Genomic DNA, 26,744 nt, shown 5'->3' with positions numbered 1-26,744 from the left:
ATTCTTTAGAACATTGGCAACATCGTCAACTGAAAACTGTATCTGATGAAAGGAGTCGTCATGTCTGATGTGGAGACTGGAGACGACCCGAAGGGTTGGTAACACTGAGACAAAAGCAGCACCTAGAATCTGGGCCATCTCTTTTGGGTCACATTAGGTTTTCCATATGGGAACCAACGGAGGGACAGCCATTTTTTTCCCTCGTATGTAAGAATGAAATCATTTAGGCTTCACTGCGTAATTGTTGAGTATGTCCTCCTCATAAGTCATCTGTCTCTGGATGGCATAATTCCTATATTGAAAGTTAATGTTAAGGAATGTCCTCAGTGCATCTGTCGCAGCAACAGAACATCTGCCATGTAACGTCCTCATCTGCTTGTAAAGGGACCAACTATTACTTCGCATCCTGGTAAGCTCTTTGTTAGGTTTATACTCCCATGGTTTGTATGTGACACTAGGCATAGAATGAGGAGATTTTTGCGGGGCAAAAGTTCTTCCCAGAAAGAAAATTATAGACATAAACTTTTTATACGAGTCATTAACGTCCAGGTTAGACAATTCAAAGTCCCAATCCACTGTGTTCAAAAACTGATTAATTTGATTAAAGTTAGCCTTAGGCCAAAAAGGAATAGCATCATACTTATCAGAGGACAAGGGTTTAAGTTGAAAAACGTATCCATAAAGCAGAACACAGTGATCGCAGTTAGGAAAAGGGGGAAAGACATTAGTGGTGGTAATTCTGTCACAATATGTAGTAAGAAATAGGTCTAATGTGTTTTCTGCTCTGATATTGGTTGCTTCATCGATCCACTGAGTAAGACCAAGTGTAGTAAAGCAGTCAAGAAATAACCTATCAGTGGGGGAGATTGCACCGTAGCTTACTGCTCCTTTTGACCTTGAGAGGGAGGGAAGATTGAAATCACCAATAACTATCACTTCTTTACTGGTGCAAAAATCTAGTAAAAACTGGGTAAGGACATAGTTATCATGAGGAGAGCAAGAGGGAGGTCTATAATTAACCACAATATGTATATATTGTAATCTGGAAGAAAAACAGAACAAACATTAGATACTTTGTTATCTAAGGCAAGGCACTGTATAGTTTTGTGTATATAGATACAAACTCCGTGTTTGTAAACTGTGTCGGATGCATCGTTTCTGAAAATGTTATAGTTTGTTATTGCAAACTGCGGCATCCGAAACATAATTAATTAACCAGGTTTCTGTTATCCCCATTATTTGTACATTATTTGTGTCCAGAAAATGTTTAACAAATGAAACTGTGTTAAGCAAACTATTTACATTGCTTAAGGCAATATTTAATTGGGTAAAGGGACTTTTTGGCTGGAAGTTGCATTAGTGCTGGGGAGGGAAGGCTCAGGCTGTGACTGAGATGAAGCACTGTTGGGTGGCGCTAACTGTTCTATACCTTTGGCGTCTGTCAAAAAGTTCTTGTCTTTGCTTAAAGGTAAGGTCTCTGTTTATATAAACACCAGTTAACTCATGGTAGTTTCTGAGTTCCTTAGCTTTTGTTAGGAGCTGTTTCCGAAGGTAACAGCTAAATTACAGCAAATTTGTAAGTTTTGCTCTGTCAAGCCCCTTGTTTCTATAAATGCAAAAAAGGTTTGAGAGTGGAGGGGCAGAGTTCAAGAGGTGGTGGGAGATGTTCTTAATGTTTGTCATTGCATCTGCGTCAAACTCTGCTTTTATCCCCTTGAATATAACAGTCTCTTCTCTTCTTCCTTTCCGCCATCTCCGTGATCACCCCCCGGATAGAATTACGCAAGTCTTCTCCCGGGACACCCGTCACTGAGGGGGCAGGGGGAGGGTAAGAGGACACGATCTAATCTACTCTATCAGTTAAGTTTGCGACCGTTGAACATAGCGATTTAACCATAACAAAGAGTTGTGCTAAGGCAGGGTCACCAGATGCACCTCTTGCCGCCCCTGCAGCAGTTGGGGGGGGCGGGGCGTGCCCTACACTGGGTGCAAACAAACTCAACACCAGCTCCTCCCGCCTCGCGTATAGCCTCAATCACCTGAGGGGACACTCCTATACACAGTGGGGCAGGATGATACCAGGCAGCACACTTATAACAACCAATACAATCACGACCGACAAGAACATCACAACTCTCACAGAAAGACAAATCTGTCCCACCAGCAGCTGCAGCAGACGAAACTGGCGTGCCGACCTGCCTGGGGTTCCCTCCATCACGGACGAGCTTACAACCTGCTTTTTGGTTTTCTGGATGGCGCCGCCTCGCCTTGAAGGTCCCGTCAGTTGAACAGCAGCAGGAGAACTAATGCTCTTGAACGTGAAGTTATGGTGAACACAAAACCAAGTATTTAAGCAGGAGCTCTCTCAAACACGTCCGCCATGATGACAGGTGGTGGTGGTGGTCGTGGTAATAGAGGTGGCGAAGGAAGGGGACAAGGAAGAAAGAGAACGAGAAAGTGAAAAAAAAAGGATAGGAAACCAATTTGCTGCTTGTTGATGGTGGTGGTGGTGATGGTGGTGGCGGGCAGTGATGGAGAAAATGCAGAAAGAAATGGAAAAGGAAGAGGAAGTGGAGAGAAGAGGAAGGAAATCTGCCTGGGAGAAGGGTGAGAAAGCAGAGATGAGGGAAGAGGAATCATCTTGGTGGTGGTGATAGCGATGACGGTCATGAATGAAGAAGGGGCGAAGAATAGGAAAAGGACGAGGAAGAGGAGGAGAGAGGGGAAGGGAAAAAACAACCTACTAGAAGTGACAATGGTGATGGTGGTAGTGGTGACCGAAAAAGAAGACGGAGGAGGAGGAGGAGGAGTTGGAGATGGTAAAGTATGAGAAGGCGGTAAACCAACACTACGCCATTACCACCTCCCTTTTTCCCACATTGCACTACCTTCCAGACTAATTTCACATCCTCCTCTTTTTTCTTTTTTTTTTACAATACAGGAAGCAGCTCAAGGGCAAAAATACAAATAAGAAAAGCCCGCTATGCGCTGCTCCTGTAAAGAAAGTAGAACGAGAGGCCAAAAAGAGCGGGTCAATTTCGGGTGGAGAAGAGTCTTGATACTTGATACTTCTTGTGTTACGCTTGAGAGAAAAAAAAAGTTGGTACTATTAAGGATGGTGACGAGGGCAGGGGGGTTGTTATGATCCTGTTACCACGAGGCGACGCGCAGCCCTTTGAACACTATTGTGGCGAAACGGGACATGCTTTCCAGTCTTCAGGGGGGAACGGGAGAACTGGATTGAGGTGCGCCGCGGCTGACCTTGGCGGCGCAAGGTCACGGGGTGGAGGGAAACAGGTTCTTATTAAGGGTGGCTCTCCTTGCGGCAAGTATTCTTATTTCTCATCTTTCCCTCTTGCGATATGGAGCGGAACTATGTCCTTAATTAATGGAGGCTGGTACCGAGTTCTTATCGACCATCACGGATCTAGAGAAAACTTATCACTAGAAGCCTGCTGAGGTGTGTGTGATAAGCAAAGTCTATTGTTACACATTTTTACTGATTCTATATTCTGAATGTTTAAAAGTCATTATATTCATCCTTTTTTTTTTGTTTTACATTTCGTCGGTAGGCTTTCTTGGTTCTTGATGATCGGCCCACGACAATTATGGCGCAGGCAAGTGTTTAAAGTGGCGCCATCTTGCTTGGCTAATGCTGTCCCCCGAAACTCATCTTTGATCATCTGTTTAGAGAGAAAATCTAGAGTCCGGGATGATATCAAGGTGGTCTTCAAGACAGCATGTGGGTAGTCTTAGGCTATTCGGCGATGACTGAAAATCGCCAGTTTGTGGCGGTGGGAGGGACGCGAACCCGGGTCCTCTTGCATGCCGCTCCCGCACGGTGACCACTCAGCCACCGCCTCTCTCAGGGAGATGAAGCTTACCGTTTGTATATCCAGTTCTCTTCAACTATATTTTCACTGCTTCCTCTATTTTCCGTCTTTTCAAATCTTATATTCAGGCTTGGTGTCTGTTTATTTAGTTCTCTTCAATTATTTTATTTTCACTGCTTCTTCTTCTGTTTACAGGAGCTCTAGTTTTGGCGACATTTTTTTTATTCATTGTTTTGGTCTGTTTCATTTATCGCAAAGTCGTTATCAACTAGCCTCTTTTTTCTTTTCATTTTTATAAAGTATGTCTTCATTTTCTACCTTTCTTGTCGTTTTTAGCGCAACATGCATGTTTTTAATAAAAATATCCCCAACGAAATAAAAAAAAAAAAAAAATTGGACTCCTCTTGGGCGGTTTCTGAAGGTGGAGTGTGCGGGTTTTGGGGTAGGGGTGTGCGGGAATACTGACGCGGGTCTGGCAACCCTGCCTCACTCAGTCGGGACTCCGCCGCCGCGACTTGCTATCCAGGCCTCTCTGCGCACCCAGCACCCAGCAGTAATCCCTCAAATCACCTTCTTCCCTCGCATCTATTGCCATCACTTGTTCTCTCGTCGTCACTGAGATACGGCGAAGACTCAAGATGTCTCTCCTGCAACGCGTCATCGTTTCCGTCACCGCGGCCCTCAGCCTGGCTGTGCTCTCCGGTAAGTTTATCTGAGTTGTGATGATGTTGTGGTTTAATTGAAGTAAGGGTGATGCGGACTTTGAAAGTTTAGCTGTGGATAGAAGACGAGGGGGCGGAGTGGGAACGGGGTAGAAAGAGAAGACATGAAGGATGGGCAATATACAGCAGACATAATGTCGGTTCATGACGAGTCACAATAAAGCACTTCATGTTCGCAAGTGCAACGGCGTCCAACTCACTTCTCTCACACCTCAGTAAACGATAATGCGATTCTTAAACAAGTTATTCGATTGTGCATTATTTAGTATGCCAATAAATTTATATCAATGAGACACACAAAGAGATGAAGCAACTAAGTACAAAAGTCATTTCCTAATCTGTAAAGCCTAATCGTGCGTCCATTGGTAAGTTTAAAGAGCTTGAGTCACCTCGCCTCATCTGCATAACACTGGTGGACCTGAAGGACAAGACGAAGAAAGGAAGAAAATAAAAAAAAACAGGAAAATAATGCACTAAGAAAAACGGTGGCATTATGTGTGTGTGTGTGTGTGTGTGTGTGTGTGTGTGTGTGTGTGTGTGTGTGTGTGTGTGTGTTTAGAGGGTTTTCTTGTATTCTTGTCGTTTTTTTTTCTTAATGACGAAGTATTGCTGACCTTGGTTGACTTAGGAAAAGGGTTCAGTGAAAATCGAAGGCTATCATTATTATTATTATCATTTTTATATTATCTGTCACTTTATGTTTTTCTATTTCTCTCTCTCTCTCTCTCTCTCTCTCTCTCTCTCTCTCTCTCTCTCTCTCTCTCTCTCTCTCTCTCTCTCTCTCCCCCCCCCCTTGTGGCTCACTCCTTATTTTTTTCTTTTTTTCTTTTCCCTTTTCTCTTTAAATTCCTCTCCTCTTCGTTTTCATTTCCCTTCTCATATTCCTCTGCTTAAAAAAATAACAGGAAAAAAGAAAAAAAAATATATATCCTCCGTTAAAGCCCTCCTATTTTACGAGCCGCTTCCCTCCCCTGAATTACTCGATACAGTTATACACTGAAACCTTTACTGCGAAGAGTCATTTTCTCTCTTAGCTGGCAGAGTCGTGGGTTATTAAGGCGCTCTGATCTCTGTTATTAAGAAAGGAGGAGGAAGAGAAAGAGGAAGAGGAAGAGGAAGAGAAGAAGGTGCAGCAGTAAGAAGTAGAAAAGGATGAAATTGAAAAAAGGTGGAGGAGAAGGAAAGACATAGACAAAAAGAAGCGGGGATGTAAGAAAGTAAAATAGACAAAAAAGACAAAAAATAACAGAAGAAAAAAGGAGAGGGAAGGAAGACCACCAAGAGTATTGCGCAAAGCAGGAAAGGATAAAAAAAAAAAAAACACGGAAGAGACGATAACCCCCACATACACACACACACACACACACACACACACACACACACACAGGCACACGCACACAACTTCTACTCTTCCCGTACATGCAGTGGCGGATCCAGCTCCAGGGGAAGGGGGGCTGATATACAAGATGGGCGCCATACCGTATATATATATATCTATATATATATATATATATATATATATATATATATATATATATATATATATATAGTATATATTAGAGTGCATCAAAAAACACAATTCTTGAATTTTGATTTGGCTGGGTGCTAAAAGTGTTCCAATATATGTAGAAACAACACATGCAAAATATTTCTCCAATACATGATGATTTAGAGGTGCCACCGCACATCTGTTTTTGTTGGATAAAGTGGTAAACAGTGCGCAATGGTCGCCATAGAGATCTGAGGTAAAAAAAGACTGCAGCTCAAGAAAAATGAGGTGATCTTTATGTTTTTGTGTTGGGTATGTATACACGACCAAGTATCGTGTCACTGGCTACAAGGTTGAAGATGTCACCAATGCAACAGGCTGCCTTCACGCGTGGCCTGATCGCTGAGTCAGGCGGTGAATGTACACATCTCTCTGCAACCTACGGAACAGCTGACCGAGCAAGACGCCAAGTGCTGGAGACAATCAGTGAGGAACAGCACAAGCAGTGGACACCACCTCCATTGTGCACCCTACACTGGGACAGCAAGTTAACACCGATGCTCAGCAATGTGCACCAGTTGGAGGAGCGTCTTACAGTGGTGGTCAGAGATGCAGAGCGGCTGAAACTGCTTGGTGTCCCGGCGTATAAGAAGCAGACCAATGAGGCATGTGGAGTGATCAATGACCGGTTGACATGCAAGTTGCTGCAGGACTGGTGCTGCGCTGATCAGGTTGTCAACATGGCATTTGACATCACCGCGTTAAACACCGGCCATCTCACGGCAGCCTGCATTGCCATACAGCTCTCACTGGGCCGACCACTGCTTTAGTCTGGGTGCTGGCACCACATTGGTGAGGTCCACCTGAACCAGGTTTTCACAGACCTGTAGGTGGAGTCATCACCCTCGCCAGAGGTTACCTTGTTCACACGTCTGAGAGAGGACTGGAACCTGTTACCAAAAGAATCCAGCAGCCAATGGTCCTGTTACATTCCTGGCAACACCGAGCAACCATTCCTGGGCAAGTTACGTGCTGAACTTGTCAGGTGCGCAAAAGAAGTGATTGACTACAAGCGAGGTGACTACCGTGAGTTTGTGCAGCTGTGTCTTGTGTTTCTGGATGCAGATGGTGAAGAGCAGACTGCAGTGACCTTCCAACGGCCGGGAGCGCTCCACAAGGCACGATAGATGGCCAAGCTGCTCTACACTCTCAAGCTGGGCTTGATGGAGCAGCACATCGCATTGCTTCCCCAGGGCACAATCACCACACGGCAGCAGGTGCCGAAGATTCGAGCATTTGCCAACTCCATCACACACCTCTACGCAAAGTGGTGGCTGACCTGCGAGAAAGATGTAGATGCTGCCTGGAATGACCTCACACTCTACCATCACCTCCAGGCATACAAGGCTGTAGATGAAGGCATTGCAGCATCAGCGATCAAGGCACTGGAGAGGCATCGCTGGTACCTGACAGGTGAGATGCTATCCCTGGCTCTCTTCAGCAGCAAGGTGCCCATTGATGACAAGCGTGCACTTGCCAGTGCGATCTTGGAGCACAAACCAGCTGATCTCCCCATGCACGTCCCCCAGCAGCGCTTTGGCACTGGCTTTGGCAAGCCAAAGCTCCCCACCCTTTTGCCAACCACCAACTTGGCCGACCTCGCCAATACAGATTGCTGGTTTGGGATGCACCAGCTGCACATTGATTCAGCATTTCTGTCTCTCGATGTGAAGGAATGGGCTACCAATACTGCGTTAAAAAAAAGTGAACGTGGTCAATGACTGTGCCGAGCGTGGCGTCAAGCTCACATCCGACTTCGTTGTATTGGCCAGGAAGGAGCAGCACCTGCAGAATGTGCAGTTGAACATGACCGCAGCCATATATATATATATATATATATATATATATATATATATATATATATATATATATATATATATATATATATATATATATATATATATATATATATATATATATATATATATATATATATATATATATATATATATATATATATATATATATATATATATATATATATATATATATATATATATATATATATATATATATATATATATATATATATATATATATATATATATATATATATATATATATATATATATATATATATATATATATATATATATATATATATATATATATATATATATATATATCTGATCTCCAGTATGGATTCCGCAAGGGTCGGTCTACTGGTGATCTCCTAGCCTTCTTAACTGACTCTTGGTCATCCTCTCTTAGCCGTTTCGGTGAAACTTTTGCTATTGCGCTGGACATATCAAAAGCTTTTGATAGGGTCTGGCACAAATCTTTGCTTTCTAAACTACCCTCCTACGGTTTCTATCCTTCTCTGTACCTTTATCTCCAGTTTCCTTTCTGACCGTTCTATTTCTGCCGTGGTAGACGGTCACTGTTCTTCCTCTAAATCTATTAACAGTGGTGTCCCACAGGTTCTGTCCTATCTCCCACTCTTTTCTGTTGTTCATTGATGATCTTCTTCCAAAACGAACTGTCCTATCCATTCCTACGCCGATGATTCCACTCTGCATTATTCAACTTCTTTTAATAGAAGACCCACCCTTCAGGAACTTAACGACTCAAGGCTGGAGGCTGCAGAACGCTTAGCCTCAAACCTTACTATTATTTCCGATTGGGGCAAGAAGAACCTGGTGTCCTTCAACGCCTCAAAAACACAGTTTCTCCTCCTATCCACTCGACACAATCTTCCAAACAACTATCCCCTATTCTTTGACAACACCCAGCTATCACCTTCCTCAACACTAAACATCCTCGGTGTATCCTTAACTCAAAATCTCAACTGGAAACTTCATATCTCATCTCTTACTAAATCAGCTTCCTCGAGGCTGGGCGTTCTGTACCGTCTCCGCCAGTTCTTCTCCCCTGCACAGTTGCTGTCCATATACAGGGGGCTTGTCCGCCCTCGTATGGAGTATGCATCACATGTGTGGGGGGGCTCCACTCACACAGCTCTTCTGGACAGAGTGGAGGCTAAGGCTCTTCGTCTCATCAGCTCTCCTCCTCATACTGATAGTCTTCTACCTCTTAAATTCCGCCGCAATGTTGCCTCTCTTTCTATCTTCTATCGATATTTCCACGCTGACTGCTCTTCTGAACTTGCTAACTGCATGCCTCCCCCCCTCCCGCGGCTCCGCTGCACTCGACTTTCTACTCATGCTCATCCCTATACTGTCCAAACCCCTTATGCAAGAGTTAACCAGCATCTTCACTCTTTCATCCCTCACGCTGGTAAACTCTGGAACAATCTTCCTTCATCTGTATTTCCTCCTGCCTACGACTTGAACTCTTTCAAGAGGAGGGTATCAGGACACCTCTCCTTCCGAATCTGACCTTGCTTTTGACCACCTCTTCTGATTCTTTTTTTAGGAGCGGCGATTGGCGGGCTTTATTTTATTATTGTTTTTTTTTTGTGCCCTTGAGCTGCCTCCTTTGTTGTAAAAAAAACAAAAAAATGTGTGACGTCACGGAAATGGGAGGCGTAGGGGATGAGATGTGAGTGAAGACGACGAGAGACAGTAAAGCGATCTACTGCTTTAACTTTGCAAATGCACTACAGTCACCTATCAAAATGAGGTTGCATCCATTTCTTGAGAGGACTGATGTTATTGCCGCAGCTGTCATGGGCCCCAGGTTTAAGCTGGCATGGATGCCATGTAAGAAAATGCAAAAGGAAAAGGTTTCCAAGATTGTGGACCTAATTATTTCCGAGTCAACTCAGTCGACCTTGAAGAAAACATTTCAAGAGAGTGAGCCTTTCGTCTTTTCGGCTGGCATGAGTGCAACACGACCTCGTCTTTTTGCCTACATGCCTCCAGCTTGGCAAATGATGACAAGTGCATCAACAAATGACACTACAGTGGTGATGGCAGAACTTGAAACGTACCTAGAAGAAGGTGTTTTGCCTTTTGATGTCAATCCACTGAGGTACTGGCGTGATGCAAAAAGCTTAAAAATTTTGAAGCACTTTGCCAAGAATATTCTACGTAGGATGCTGTGCAACGTCGGCACCATCTGAGAGGGTGTTTAGTAAGGCCGGCAGTTTTTACACTCCAGAGCGAGCAAAACTCGGCCCGGAAACCTTCCGGGCATTAATGATGATAAAATGCAATTATGATGTGAAGTGTAAACTTGTGAAAAAAGTATCTTTATATTTTTTCGTATAATTTCAGGAGTATTTTTATTTGTATCTTTGAAATCTGGAATAGGAGTATTTGTATTTTTATTTGCATTTTTAGATTCAGGAATAGAAGTATTTGTATTTTTATTTGTATTTTTAGATTCAGGAATAAAATTATTTGTATTTGTATTTTTGGAATCCCGAACAAAAGTATTTGTATTTGTATTTGTATTTTTGGAATCCCAAACAAAAGTATTTGTATTTGTATTTGTATTTTTGGAATCCCGAACAAAAGTATTTGTATTTGTATTTGACTTATAAAAAATCACTATTTGATCCAACCCTGCCCGGAACTCCTTGATTCACATGGACTCTAGAGTCCGGGTTGATGGGTGGTCTTCAGGACAGCACGTGGGTAGTTTTAAGGCACTCGGCGGTGACTGAAAAATCCGAGGTGGTAGCGAGGGGATTCGAATCCGCGTGGTCCATCACGCGGTGAATGTGGGCCCAGCACGCTACCACTCAGCCACCGCCTACCCAGGAAAGTAAAGCTATTGGGCGGTAGTTTGAGGGATTGGAACGGTCACCCTTCTTAGGCACAGGCTGTACCAAGGCGTACTTCCAGCAGGAAGGAAAGGTAGATGTTGATAGGCAAAAGAGTTTGACGAGACAGGATTTGATCTTTAGATTGTTATGCTACGTGTGTGTGTGTGTGTGTGTGTGTGTGTGTGTGTGTGTGTGTGTGTGTGTAACGCATTTATTCACATTCACTATCTGTGCGAATAATGTAACACACACACACACACACACACCGTCCTCTGTCCATACCTTGAGGCTCTTCGCTACCCCTTTACCTTTCCCCTTCTGTTATTTCCACACCACCACCAGGAGTCCATGTGTTGGCATCGTGCCCACAAGTCACTAAATACCGCGCCGTCCACATCATCACCACCATCACATCACCCTCGCCACCATCACCGATAAATATATAAGAATTTTCACACCTTCCATATAGCAGTGTTATAATTAGGTATAATTGATATCCTCTTAGCATTTTTCCCTTCTGATTCTTTTTCCAATGCTATACTTTTTCAACTACACCTTTAGCACGGGTTCTTAATTTTTGGGGCGTCCCCCCCTGAAGGGGGCATTAATGACTGATGGAAGGGACGAAAGCCCCTCTCTAAAAACACTAACGTAGAAGTAAGAATTTTTCCAGTTATATTTGTTATTATCTTTAAAAGAGCATCGTCTAATATTGAGTATGACAAAAAAAAAAAAAAAGTATATCGCCTTTCCTAACTTTATTTTTCTATGGTCTGTTTACTTGCCATTATTTTCAAACTCTGGGAATTAATTTTATCTATACATGCATGAGGGGGGAGGAGGGAAGGACCCATTGCTGGCGGGGGCGTGGGAATAAAAAGATGGCCACTGGCCCCTAGCCTCGCCCGCCCACCACGATCATCCCACACAACATTACATATATTTCACACCAATACGTAACCTTGTTCAGTGAGAGAGAGAGAGAGAGAGAGAGAGAGAGAGAGAGAGACGAATGGATCCCTACCACGGCGAAACACACACACACACACACACACACACTGACCTTGCACGGGACACACGTTGAGTTCCAGTGCCCCCACGTCCTTCCTGGCTTCTGGGTGACGAAGGAACCGTGGCATGCAGTCCTTAAGGTTTTAAAATCTATTGAGAACACACATAAGCACAAAAAGATAATAGATAGGTTAGAATAGACAATAACTTCACCTTGGCGTCCTTATTTTATTCGTCTAAAGCGCTGTCACTATTGTTCTTGTCCACACACTGTTACGTCACTCAGGGTTTTATTATGACACTGAGGAAGCGGCATGATGAGTGTGTTAATGAGAGGTAGAATGATGGAGAGGAGGATCAAGGGAGCGTGCGGCCACGGTTTGTGTATCACCAACACTGAGGCGCAGCAGCATTACCAAACCTACCCTATTCTCGTTTTCAGAACACTGCATTTATCAGTTTTCTGCAAGCCCAAAATTTCGTACCCACACAAATGACGATATTCAGTTAAAGTTTTTTGTTAAGACTGTTGATTATTGATTTTTTTGTAATAGTTAAGAGGAAAAACCGGAAATTACGATGTGGTGAATCCTGTATTCTGGTAACACTGGTGAGGGGAGGATCGGTTCAACGCGCTCGAGTCAGTGTTCGGCGCGCGGGTGTTAATCAGTGTTCAAACAGTTAATAAAGACATATAATGCTATTACGAAGACTTCTGCACCTTAGCTGTTATTTTGTTTTATTCGAAAAGATAATGACAGGCTAAACAAAGGTACATTTTGTTTAACATTATACGTGTGATAGCTGTATCGGTTCTCTCGAATCTTTCCGCAAAAGAATGCTCGATGGTTCAAATAAAAAAAAATGTTTGGGATGATCAGTGAACAATTTCTAGGTCTATCCAAATATAAAGAAGGGTAATTTTAGATGAATCGGTACGTTAAGCATCATACAGTATAGTTTTGTAGGCGTCAATATGGAAAAGAAGCCCATCAAAAACAGTTGTATTTCTGCTCCCCAGCTGATGCATTCGCCGAAGTGGACCCCAACTGCATGGACTGCCTGTGCGAGGCTGCCACCGGGTGCAATTTTACCGTAAAGTGCCAAAAGACCTACCCTGGTGCCTACTTCTGCGGGCCCTTCCACATCTCGTGGGGTTACTGGGCTGACGCGGGCAAGCCCGTTCTGCAGCACGACAACCCGGAGGGGGAAAGAGGTCAGTAGCCTGAGTGTCTCCTGTGTGGTGGCTGTGGCTATTGGTGCTAATATGTTAAGAAGATGAGTAAGCTCCCCTTGGGACTTTTAAACAAATGATATATATATATATATATATATATATATATATATATATATATATATATATATATATATATATATATATATATATATATATATATATATATATATATATATATATATATATATATATATATATATATATATATATATATATATATATATATATATATATATATATATATATATATATATATATATACATATATATATATATATATATATATATATATATATATATATATATATACTATATATATACATATATATCTAATCCATTGGTAGCCCTAGTGCACACTTCTAAGTACAGGAGGTGGGGGTTTGGTTGTATCTGTACATCAGTACAAGAAAAAGAACATCATTATTTCAACTCAGACTTAATAATTGCTTTATTTCCACTGCAGCCTTTGAGCACTGTGCCACAGACCGCTACTGCTCTGCAAAGATTGTCAAACAGCACATGAACAAGTTTGGCAAGGTAAGGAGGCTCATTATTTTCTCCTCTGCTGTTCTCATGTCGTGCCAGAGACTAACGAGAGCTAGTTAACCATGAGTCATGATCAAGGCGAGACTGCCAGAAGATTCATGAGCAGGAAATGTGTAGTGCCGGCCACTGTGACTGCTAGGCCACCAGTACTGCTTTATACTGTTTCAGAAATACTCACTGTAGCTTTGAAATGAAACTGCATCACTGTGACAAATGTAGTGCAATGCTAGAAAAAGAATACCCATTGACCCATATCATAGGAGATGACATCATATTACTGCACAACAACAGTATAGATACAATGCTTAATTTTTTTATGACTTTTTAATTGAGCATCTTCTTCATATAATTTCAATGTATGCATAATGATTTTCAACAATTAACTGATTTTCATCATTATGCTAATGTGTCTAAACTCTTTGCTCAGATTGATCTCTACGTATTAAGTGTTGATCCATAATCCCAGGCATGAGCAAGAAATACCCAGGACATGAAAGTGCTGAGAAACATTTATCAGGGTGTGAAGGATTAGTAGAATGAGAAATGAGAGGATGTTGGAGGGATACAAAAGACAAGAACTGTGTGAGGATTGAAATATAAAAATGTGCCGAGGTGGTACGGTGCTAGTGAGAAGGTGGAAAGGGTGTTGACAAGGACCTCCTGCAGCAAAGTTGGCAGTGAAGGCGGGTAGGGACATTGCAAAGGAAGGTTGCTGCACATGGATCGGATGCAAGGGATAAGACGAGGAGGAGGTTTGTGAGGGATTTTGAAAAAATGAAGAAAAATGCATTTTTTAGCTTGAAAACCACTATATAGAGCTTGGTAGTCTGTGATGGTGCTAGTGGTAATTTGCTTTTATTTATTTCTAAGGGTCTGGACACAAGAGTGGTCCATTTTACTGGTCAATCTCTCCTTTGATTCTGGCGTTTTCTTGTCTTTCTTGTTCAACAGGAAATTTGAGTGCAGTACCGATTTGTAATGATTTCACTCGGCACCCGTGGAATCATTACAAATCGGTACTGCTCAGTGCCGAGAGCTCATATGACACTATCGGTACTGGGCCTCGCTCAAAGTGTCGGAAGACTAACGGTCCCATCAGTACCGTTTGGATTCCCAGTGCCGGGGACACGCTCGCCCGCCATGCTTGGCTGTGTGATGTTGTGCCCGGCTGTGCGAGTCGCTGCATGTCCGTCTTCCCGCCATTTTGTCCTGCCGGATGTTTCCATCCTCCCGTTCGGCTCCATATTATTTTATTAACTTATCTATTAGATAATTCTTCATGTCCGATTCTTTTTTTATATAGTTTATATATATATATATATATATATATATATATATATATATATATATATATATATATATATATATATATATATATATATATATATATATATATATATATATATATATATATATATATATATATATATATATATATATATATATATATATATATATATATATATATATATATATATATATATATATATATATATATATATATATATATATTTTTTGACAAAGGAGGCAGCTCAAGAGCACAAAAATACAATAAAAAAAAAGCCCGCTAATCGCTGCTCCCATAAAAGAATCAGAAGAGGTGGCCAAAAGCAAGGTCAAATTCGTGAGGAGAGGTGTCCTCATACCCTCCTCTTGAAAGAGTTCAAGTCGTAGGCAGGAGGAAATACAGATGAAGAAAGATTGTTCCAGAGTTTACTAGCGTGAGGGATGAAAGAGTGAAGATGCTGGTTAACTCTAGCATAAGGGGTTTGGACAGTATAGGGATGAGCATGAGTAGAAAGTCGTGTGCAGCGGGGCCGCGGGAGGGGGGAAGGCATGCAGTTAGCAAGTTCAGAAGTGCAGTCAGCGTGGAAATATCGATAGAAGATAGAATATATATATATATATATATATATATATATATATATATATATATATATATATATATATATATATATATATATATATATATGCTAATATCTATTAAAAAATAAATATTCACTTCACTCAGTGGAGAGAGAGAGAGAGAGAGAGAGAGAGAGAGAGAGAGAGAGAGAGAGAGAGAGAGAGAGAGAGAGAGAGAGAGAGAATATCCATATCACCGGGATATCCACTCAGACACACAGTCTCAGCCTCACTCGTGTGAGGAAGAAATGAGGGACACCATGAGTGACTGGCTAGTATTGGTACCGGTACCGAGCAGTCTGTTACCGGTACCGTACCGTATAACTGGTACCGTTAGTACTGGTACTGGTACCGGTACCTACCCACCCCTACGAGTCTGTCGTGCCTCTGTGTGCCTGATTAATTGTTCTGTGCCCTTGAGAGTTGCTGTACTGTGTGAGGAACCTGCATTATACGGAAAATTAGTGTTGAACGTGTATCTTTGTGCCCTGTCTCGTGCTTCCTTCCCTTGGTGTTCTGTGTGGGCCCTTGTCGGTGGTTGCGGCGCCCGCCTTGTGTTCTGGGGTTCATGACCCGTACGTGTGTTCTGCGGCACGCTGCCTGCCCGTGCTTGGAGTGTGGTTTAATATATATATATATATATATATATATATATATATATATATATATATATATATATATATATATATATATATATATATATAAAGAAACCGCCTAAGTCATTATTTTCTACTTTTCAGGAAATCAGGAAAGAACTGTCATTATGTCATTTGGCTTAAGATTTAGGCAGAAATGGAAAGTCTTATTTTAGAACACTCAAACCCTGAATAACGATGGCATCTATACAAAATGGACATCACATTTTGAAAAACTGATGTAAACAAAACCTGGAAATCGATGAAAATCACTGTCAATTATTTTATATATATATATATATATATATATTTATATATATATATATATATATCTATATATATATATATATATATATATATATATATATATATATATATATATATATATATATATATATATATATATATATATATTTATATATATATATATATATATATATATATATATATATATATATATATATATAATTGTTTGAATTTACAGGGAAAACATTTTTCGGGCAAATAGAGTTCAGCCCCTGGATGAGAAGGGTTCTTTACGCCTATGCCAACTAGGAAATGTTCAAAAGATTCCAAGAGCTCGTATTGTTTCCAGATGAAGCTCTGTTCAACAAAAACTATGGCGACCCAGTCTGACTGCATAGTTATTTTAATTTTTTTAGTCTGAAATAAGAAATTAAATTAGCTAATGCAACACAATTTCTTTCCTTAGTTATATTAGAAGAAGCCCAAATGTTGGTGATTTCAGTTCTCTAAAATATTTGGTCAACACTGGATCCCCACCTTACACCTGTGACCCAGTTTTGCACAGTACTAAAATTTTTTGCTGTAGTCTGGATAAGACTTATTAACATGCTGATTATTATTTCTACCATCAAGGACTGTGATGGTGATGGTGTAGTGAGCTGCAGAGATTACGCAAGGATTCATAAATTGGGGAGGAATGGCTGTGCCGCTCCCCTCCCCCCAGGCGGCTTCACTACCCGGTTTGAGGAGTGTGCCGCCCGCCTCAACGTGTTCTAGTATGTGTCTGTTGCTGCTCACGCTTGCCTGCACTAATCAACCATTAAGAAAACTTTTTTGCCCACTTTTAAATAGCCTTCTGTATTACAACCCAGCAAGTTGTCTAAACAGCAAACTAAACAATTCCACATAACCAAATGCAAAAATGAATTACAGAAACAATATCTCACTACACAATTGAAACACAACCAAATAAAAACACGACAACTAATTCCACACTAAATAAACACCTGAGAGGGGAAAGTGGTCTGCATAACTGTTAGTCTGGTTTCACATAGCAGATGTGAGCATACATAACATGAGCAACATATATTTAAGTGAATGGTACCAGTGAGCTTCCATAATGGTATACACTTGTTTGAGTTGAAGTTACTGATGATCAAGCCTCACTGTAATGACATGCCATACTATTATGAACCAAGCATGTCAGATACTGTACGTTCCACTCTTGGTTCAGTGTACGACAACCAGCTCCCTCGCTTGATAAGCATTAAAGCCTTGCAAACACACCAACATCTTGTGCATGCTAATTGTGATGATAATTTTTCACCCTTCACTTAACCGATTTCCAAACTAACCGTATTATATTAAATGGTTTCATATGATGACAAATAGGTGTTCATTTTTTTTTTTCTATCTGAAACTGTTGTGCATTGCATTTTCAAGAGGGTAATTTTCAGGATATTTTTTACCTTCCTCCCGACAGGACCCCAAGAAAGGTGACTGCAATGGTGATGGGAAGATCGACTGCGTTGACTATGCTTACATGCACAGACTCGGAGGCTACACCTGCAAGGACCCGTCCATGACCAACACGACCTTCTTCGAGAGGTTCAACACGTGCTGGCAGGTGGTCCAAGCAGCACTGCCCAAGGAGTCTCCTCAAGCTAGCTAATCTTCTTTTGTCTCTCTTCAAGGAGATCTGAGGTGTTCATTGTCACTTCTGTGTTACCAGTTGATGGATACAAGGGGTGTAGGTTATCTCATTTATCATATTTACCGACATACAAGGGGTGCAGGTTATCTCATTTATCACATTTATTGACGTACAAGGTTTCAGGTTACCTCATTTATCACATTTACTAACATACAAGGGGTTTAGGTTATCTCATTTTTCACATTTACTGATATACAAGGGTAGGCGGTGGCTGATTGATTAGCGTGCGGGGCCAGCATTCATCACGCCATGGACAATGTCGATTCGAATCCCCATGCTACCACCTGGGATTTTTTAGTCACCGCCGAGTGGCTTAAGACTATCCACAGGCTGTCCAGAAGACCACCTATCATCCCGGATTCTAGAAGAAACCGTACAAGCGAATAAAAAATGAGTTCCAGGGAGCAGCATGAGCCAAGCATAACTAGCGCCACTATAAAAATTGCCTGCGCCATGACGGGCTTGGGCCGACCACCAGGCCCCTGAAGAAAGCCTTCCGGCGCTATAGGCTGAGATGTAAACAAAAAAAAGTTATCACATTTACCGACATACAAGGGGTGTAGGGTACCTCATTTATCACATTTACCGACATACAAGGGGTGTAGGGTACCTCATTTATCATATTTACCGACATTCAATGGGTGGAGGGCATCTCATTAATCACATTTACCGAGATACTAGGGGTGCAGGTTATCTCAGTTATCACATTTACCGACTTATAAGGGGTGTAGGTTATCTTATTGATCACATATACCGACATACAAGGGGTGTAGGTTATCTCATTGATCACATTTACCGACATACAAGGGGTTCAGGTTATCTCATTTATCACATTTACCGACGTACAAGGGGTGCAGGTTATCTCATTTATCACATTTACCGACATACAATGTGTGCAGGTTATCTAATTTATCACATTTACCGACGTACAAGGGGTGTAGGTTATCTCATTTCTCACATTTACCGACATATAAGGGGTTTAGGTTATCTCATTTATCACATTTACCGACATACAAGGGGTGTAGGTTATCTCATTTATCACATATAGAAGGGGTGCAGGTTTTCTCATTTATCACATTTAACGACATACAAGAGGTGCAGGTTATCTCATTTATCACATATACCGACATATAGAAGGGGTGCAGGTTATCTCATTTATTACATTTACCGACATACAAGGGGTGTAGGTTATCTCATTTATCACATATACCGACATACAAGGGGTGTAGGTTATCTCATTTATCACATTTACCGACATACAAGGGGAGCAGGTTATCTCATTTATCACATTTACCGACATACCTCATTTACCTCATTTACTGACATACAAAGGGTGCAGAAGAAACTTTCATATTTCAAGCAATTTTCAAATTCAAAACATACGTCAACATTTACTTAAAAAAAATAAATAAATAAATAAAAACTCAGGTGGGACATATCGCGATAGGCAGTCGATAAAGACACGGTACCGTGTCGCAGTTCATCCACCATTTGTTTGTAAACAAATCCCGCGCATGCGCAGGTTGGATGGAATGCCTTAGGATACGTGGATGGCAGATGACACCACACCGGGTAGGACACGTAGCAATGGGTTTAAGTTGGATAACTTCAGGTTCAAGAAAGACATAGGCAAGAATTGGTTTACCAACAGTGGTGGATGAGTGGAACAGACGTAGAAGTAATGTGGTGAGCGCCAACATGATAGATACATTCAAAAAGAGGTTAGGTAAATTCTTGGATGAGAGGGGTTTGGGGCGTTAGTTTCGTGCCGTGGTCTAGTCGGCATGTTGCGCTGTCTCGCGAGACCTCCTTCCTCCTCGTCCTCTTGTTGTGGGGGTAGCCCGACGGGTGGGTGGGGGGGTCGAGGGAAGGCAAAGCCATCCCCCCGGTTAAGAAGGTGGGGGGGTCGAGGCGGGGCGAAGCCCCCCCTTTTAGCTTAGGTCTTGTTGGTTTCCCGAAAATGAACTGCCGCTGCCGCCATTAGAGGGTGGTAACATTGCAGCAGAAAATGCATAACTGACAACTGGGGCAGGCCACTCGGTTACTGGAGTGAGCGGAAGCCCACTACTGTAGCCCAGGATCAAAGGACACAGGGTCTACCGGAGAGCGCGTCAAATTTTGAATCAAATGGCGCATGACGTCATCAGGTGGAAGGTTATCGCTTAATTTTATAAATAAAGACGCTTATTTGAAGTAACTATTTAGCAACGTGTATAAAAATAATTGTAAGAAGTCCGCAGTCACTTGTTGCCATGACAACGTTGACCACTTTCTTTTCTGTGATCGGTGATCGGAAGTTAGTTTGTGAAGTTCCGATCTCCACAATCCGATTACCTTTTACAAAGATGATCCAATCTTTGCATTCCGATCGCCAATTGCTGTTCCGATCAGATCGGAAGATCTGACGATCGGACTGATGATCGGAAGTGCCCAGCTCTGATAATTTTAAATCATCAGCAAACAGTTTCACGTTAGATAGTAGAGTAGAGGCGATGTGATATATATATATATATATATATATATATATATATATATATATATATATATATATATATATATATATATATATATATATATATAAGGAACAGAACAGGACCTAAAACAGAACCTTGGGGTACTCCACTTGCCACAGGGTATGAAGACCTATGCTGTCTGCCCACAACTACCTCCATAATTTTGTTTGTCAAAAATGTTTTGATCCATGAGAGGACTGAGCCATCAACACCGATTCCACGTAATTAGGTGAACAATATCTGGTGATTTACTGTATCAAAAGCTTTTGAAAAGTCAAAGAGAATTTAGTCCACCATGTTGCCCTTGTCTATCCACTTTGTAACACTGTGATAAGTAAGTAATAACTGGTCCTCCACAGACCTCCCTGGACGGAAACCAAACTGGGAATCACTTAGAACTGAACTGGATTCTAGGTAATCTTTCAGTCTAATTACAATAATTCTCTCTTGGGCTTTACCGCTGACAGACGTAAGACTTATTGGTCTATATTTTTGAGGGTTGCTTCTTTTCCCTTTCTTAAAGATCGGCACAATTAAGGACTTTTTCCAAATATCAGGGATTTTTCCAGAGTTAACTGATAATAAGAATATTTTGTATAAAGGATAAGCTAAATTTTTGAACAATTTCTTAGAAGTGAAGGATGCAATAAAGCAGGGCCCATCGCTGAGTAGGGATTGAGATTCTTTAGAACATTGGCAACATCGTCAACTGAAAACTGTATCTGATGAAAGGAGTCGTCATGTCTGATGTGGAGACTGGAGACGACCCGAAGGGTTGGTAACACTGAGACAAAAGCAGCACCTAGAATCTTAGCCATTTCTTTCAGGTCACATTAGGTTTTCCATATGGGGACCAACGGAGGGACAGCCATTTTTTTTCCCTCGTATGTAAGAATGAAATCATTTAGACTTCACTGCGTAATTGTTGAGTATGTCCTCTTCATAAGTCATCTGTCTCTGGATGGCATAATTCCTATATTGAAAGTTAATGTTAAGGAATGTCCTCAGTGCATCTGTCGCAGCAACAGAACATCTGCCATGTAACGTCCTCATCTGCTTGTAAAGGGACCAACTATTACTTCGCATCCTGGTAAGCTCTTTGTTAGGTTTATACTCCCATGGTTTGTATGTGACACTAGGCATAGAATGAGGAGATTTTTGCGGGGCAAAAGTTCTTCCCAGAAAGAAAATTATAGACATAAACTTGTTTACGAGTCATTAACATTCAGGTTAGACAATTCAAAGTCCCAATTTACTGTGTTCAGAAACTGATTAATTTCTTTAAAGTCAGCCTTAGGCCAAAAAGGAATAGCATCATAATTATCAGAGGACAAGGGTTTAGGTTGAAAAACGTATCCACAAAGTAGAACACAGAGATCGCAGTTAGGAAAAGGGGGAAAGACATTAGTGGTGGTAACTTTATCACTATCTGTAGTAAGAAACAGGTCTAATGTATTTCCTGCTCTGATATTGGTTGCTTCATCAATCCACTAAGTAAGACCAAGTGTAGTAAAGCAGTCAAGAAATAATCTATCAGTGGGGGAGATTGCACACTAGCTTACTGCTCCTTTTGACCAGGAAAGGGAGGGAAGGTTGAAATCACCAATTACTGTCACTTCACTACTGATGCAAAAATCTAGTAAAAACTCAGTAAGGACATAGTTATCATGATGAGTGCAAGAGGAGGTCTATAAATAACTACAATATATATTGTATATACAATTATATAATCTGGAAGAAAGACAGAACGAACATTAGATATTTTGTTATCTAAGGCAAGGCACTGTATAGTTTTGTGTATATAGATACAAACTCCGTGTTTGTAAACTGTGTCGGATGCATCATTTCTGAAAATGTTATAGTTTGTAACGGCAACTGCCGTATCCGAAACATAAAATCAACCGGGTCTCTGTTATCCCCATTATTTGTACATTAATTGTGACCAAAAAGTGTTTAACAAATTAAACTTTGTTAGGCAGACTATTTACATTGCTTAAGGCAATATTTAGTTGGGTAAAGGGGCTCCTTGGCTGGAAGGTGCATTATCGTAGTACTGAGGTGGGGAGGTTCAGGCTGTGACTGAATTGAAGCACTCTGTTGGGTGGCGCTAACTGTTCTATACCTTTGGCGTTTGTCAAAAAGTTGTCTTTGTTTAAAAGTAAGGTCTCTGTTTATATAAACACCAGTTAACTCATGGTAGTTTCTGAGTTCCTTAGCTTTTGTTAGGAGCTGTTTCCGAATGTAACAGCTAAATTACAGCAAATTTGTAAGTTTTACTCTGTCAAGCCCCTTGTTTCTATAAATGCAAAAAAGGTTTGAGAGTGGAGGGGCAGAGTTCAAGAGGTGGTGGGAGATGTTCTTAATGTTTGTCATTGCATCTGCGTCAAACTCTGCTTTTAATTAAGCCTTTTATCCCCTTGAATATAACAGTCTCTTCTCTTCTTCCTTTCCTCCATCTCCATGATCTCCCCCCGGATAGTATTGTTGTGCTGGAAGCTTCCCCCGGCGACCATAGGCCTCTAGAAGGCTCCCGGAGAAACGAGCAAAGGGGCGGGGAGCAAGGCAAAGCGTCCCAGCCAGTTTGCCAGCAGGGAGTGTTGCCAACTCCTGCTATTTTACTACATGTTTGTATGTCTATCTAAAGTATACTGTAATATATTCTAGACTGTACTGTTCTAGAGATATATATAGGGAAAGAGGGAGAAGTCCAGTGATAGCCCAGTGAGTAAAAGTGTGGTAAGTCAAAGTACAGTGTACTAAGTACTAAACTACAAGAAAGATAAACTGTGCAAAGTGTTTACATATCTCCCTCCCACGGAGTCTCCTGACGGCGACACGGAACCCAAGTAACACGTCCGGCATAACACTGGTGTCAGGAGTGTAGGCATTTGTTTTTCGCCATGGAGACTCGTTCCCAAGCTGCCCAGAGGGACGACATGTTGACTGAACTTTTGGAAGCCTTGAGACTACAGGGGGAGAAACAAGAAGGAGCACTCCAAGAACTCAAAGAACAACAAGAAAAAGCACAGCAACAACAAGAAAAAGCACACCAAGAACTCAAAGAACAACAAGAAAGAGCACAGCAACAACAAGAAGGAACACTCCAAGAACTCAAGGAACAACAAGAAAAAGCACACCAAGAACTCAAAGAACAACAAGAAAGAGCACAGCAACAACAAGAAGGAACACTCCAAGAACTCAAAGAACAACAAGAAAGAGCACAGCAACAACAAGAAGGAACACTCCAAGAACTCAAAGAACAGCTAGAAGATCGCTTCACGGGATTACAGCTACAGCTAAAAGCAGTACAAGATGGAAGTGAATCAGTGCGAAGAGAAATGACTGATGTGACCACGAACTTGGGACAACGCCTGATAGAAGTGGAGAAAGAACACACAAATCTTCAACAAGAGATGGAGGTGGTACGGGAGACGACACACAAATAAATACTAGAAGAAAGTGACAGAGTGAAGGCCCTTGAAGACTGCTTGGCTGGAAACGGACAGCCAGTGCCTGCAGGGGCTAGTTGTACCCAAGATGCTTCTCCTACGCAAGTCCGGGGTAGTTTGAGCCCTGTTTCGCCTGAGTTTATCCCCGCAAGAAGTTCCGCCAGCCCCATGGGTCTGCTGGGTTCGCCTGTTAGAAAGAAGCCTCAGGAGTTTGATGGCAAGGTCTCCTGGGAGGCTTACCGCGCTCAGTTTGAGCTGTTGGCAGCTCGGAACGGATGGGATGACCAAGAGTGCGCGGTACAGCTGGCCACTAGCCTGAAAGGGGCGGCGCTGGAGGTCCTTGCTCAGCTCGACAATGCGACAAAGGGCAGCTACAGCGGGCTGGCACAGGCGCTGGAGCAACGATATGGGACCAAGCACCAGAACGAGCTCTTCAGGGTTAGGTTCAGAACCCGCAACAGGAGGCGCGGCGAGTCTCTCCAGGAACTCGCTCAGGACCTTGAGAGCATGGCGCACAAGGCATACCCAGGTGCCACCACTGACCTGCTGACGGTTTTGCTGCGTGATCAATTCATCGATGCCCTGGACAGCCCTCAGCTGAAGATACAAGTGAACCAAGCTAAGCCAACATCAATGCAGGAAGCTCTGGCACGTGCCATGGAGTTTGAGTCCTTTGTTAGGTCTAGCTTATCAAGCTTCAGGGACGACTCGACTTCTGGCTTTAGGGCACGAAAGGGCGCTGTCAGCGACACAGACAGGTTCATATGTACGTGCTGGTACTGCGAGATGGTTGGGCACAAGGAGAACGAATGCTATAAGAGGAAGAAGGAATATGAAGGTGCCGCTAAGAAGAAGCCCAGGGAAGGACCCAAGTGCTGGACCTGTGGAGAAAAGGGCACTGGAAGAATGAGTGTCGGAAAATGTGCCCCCAACGAGGGACCACCACTCAGGAAACTAAGAAGGACTGGTTCACGGGGCAACGACCAGTCTGTCCTGTACATGCCCCGAAGATATCAGTGTGCAGGAGAACCACCATGACAAGCTGCCAAGTGGAGGGCAAGGTTGACGGAGTGTTGTGGCCTGTGGTCGTCGACACAGGCTCGGAACGCACATTGGTGCGGCCTGACGTGGTGAGTCATCGTCGGCTTCCTAAGACGCCGCATCGACTGTGCGGAGTTACAGGACACTACGCAGAGCTCAGAGGCCCAGTGGACGTGAAGTTTGAGCTCGGAGGAAAGGAAGAGTTCCTCTCTGTGTACGTGGCCGACATGGATGACCCCTGCATCCTAGGTATGGATTATCTTGTCTCCCACAGGTGCGAGCTGGACTTCCGCGCTAAGCAGCTGACTGTAGGAGGGTGCCACTGACGACTGTGAACAAGGAAGACCTGCCAGTGACGGTCAAGCGCACCACCATTATTCCTCCGAGGTCGGAGATGCTGTTACCCTGTCAAATTACGGGTGCCCCCCCGGCTAGCCTGTGTGTGGTAGAGAGTGGAAGTCGATGCCCGGTAGAAAACGGGGTGATTGTAGGAAGTACTTTGGTAGACCCTGCTGCAGCGGAAGTGCCTGTCGTCGTGGCCAATGTCTCCTTCAGCCCAAAGAAAATAAAACAAGGGACCATGGTGGGATTGTGCCAAGAGATCGACCAGAAACCAAGAACCTGTGTCTGCAGGAGAACCCTGACGAAGCCCCAGGAGGAGCTGCCTGACTACCTGCGCGATCTGTTTGACAGGAGCTCCAAGTGTCTAGAGGAACCCCAAGTGGAACAGCTCAGGGAGCTTCTCGTGAGAAATGCAGATGTGTTTTCCACAGGAGACCTGGACTTGGGGTGTACGGACCTGGTAGAGCACCACATCGACACAGGTAGCCACCGCCCAGTGAAGCAAGCTCCTCGAAGGATGGCACCAGCCCGTCGCAAGGAGATGGATGAGGTAATGGATGGTCTCCGGCAACAAGGGTTAATCGAGCGGTCCAGCAGCTCGTGGGCGTCTGCTGTAGTGCTCGTCAGGAAAAAGGACGGTTCCCTCAGGTGCTGCGTGGACTACCGAGCCCTCAACGATCTCACCATCAAGGATTCATACCCACTCCCACGGATCGACGACACGCTCGACGCCTTGGTGGGCTTCAAGTGGTTTTCAACACTGGATATGAAGTCTGGGTATCACCAAGTCAAAATGGCGGAGCAGGACAAAGAGAAAACAGCCTTCTCCTACGGTCAAGGCCTGTGGCAGTTTAAGGTCATGCCCTTTGGCCTGTGCAACGCGCCGGCCACGTTCGAGCGGCTGATGGAGAGGGTGCTGGAGGGACTTCACTGGAAGACGGCACTCATCTACCTCGACGACGTGATTGTCTTTGGCCAGACCTTCGAGCAGGAGATGGAAAGGCTATCAGAGGTTTTCGCCCGGTTTAGAGCTGCACACCTTAAGCTCAGCCCGAAGAAATGCTGTCTGTTCCAAAAGGAGGTCCAATACTTGGGACACATCGTGAGCGAGGCTGGAGTACGCACTGATCCTGAGAAGGTGGCTGCGGTAAGGGACTGGCCGACACCCACCAACGTGAAGGAACTGCGGAGCTTCCTCGGGTTGTGCTCATACTACCGCAGGTTTGTGAAAGGCTTCGCTACGATTGCTGCACCACTGCACCTCCTGACGAAGAAGGGGCGCAAGTTTGAGTGGACAGCGGAAACTCAGGTTGCCTTTGAGAAGCTCAA

General features: G+C 42.9%; 1 protein-coding gene across 4 annotated transcripts in view; it reads left to right on the top strand.

Annotated features, from left to right (window-relative positions):
* LOC126998857 (lysozyme-like) overlaps window positions 1–20,556 on the top strand; it is a 41,508-nt gene extending 20,952 nt beyond the window's left edge. The window contains exons 1-5 of one of the 4 annotated variants that reach the window (XM_050861031.1): window positions 4,225–4,535; window positions 12,809–13,003; window positions 13,488–13,561; window positions 16,990–17,132; window positions 17,840–17,979. In XM_050861031.1, the coding sequence (XP_050716988.1) occupies window positions 4,472–4,535; window positions 12,809–13,003; window positions 13,488–13,561; window positions 16,990–17,132; window position 17,840 (477 nt within the window). In that variant the 5' untranslated portion in view covers window positions 4,225–4,471 and the 3' untranslated portion in view covers window positions 17,841–17,979. Of the gene's footprint in view, window positions 1–4,224; window positions 4,536–12,808; window positions 13,004–13,487; window positions 13,562–16,989; window positions 17,133–17,839 lie in introns of those variants that run through there. The other 3 variants (XM_050861030.1, XM_050861027.1, XM_050861029.1) reach the window with 3 other exon arrangements.
* Window positions 20,557–26,744: the final 6,188 nt, after the last annotated feature.

This window comes from Eriocheir sinensis, chromosome 15 (assembly GCF_024679095.1).
Source record: "Eriocheir sinensis breed Jianghai 21 chromosome 15, ASM2467909v1, whole genome shotgun sequence".
Taxonomy (NCBI): Eukaryota; Metazoa; Arthropoda; class Malacostraca; order Decapoda; family Varunidae; genus Eriocheir; species Eriocheir sinensis.
Note: the sequence above shows the minus strand (reverse complement) of the source record. Positions and strands in the feature narration are given on the sequence as shown.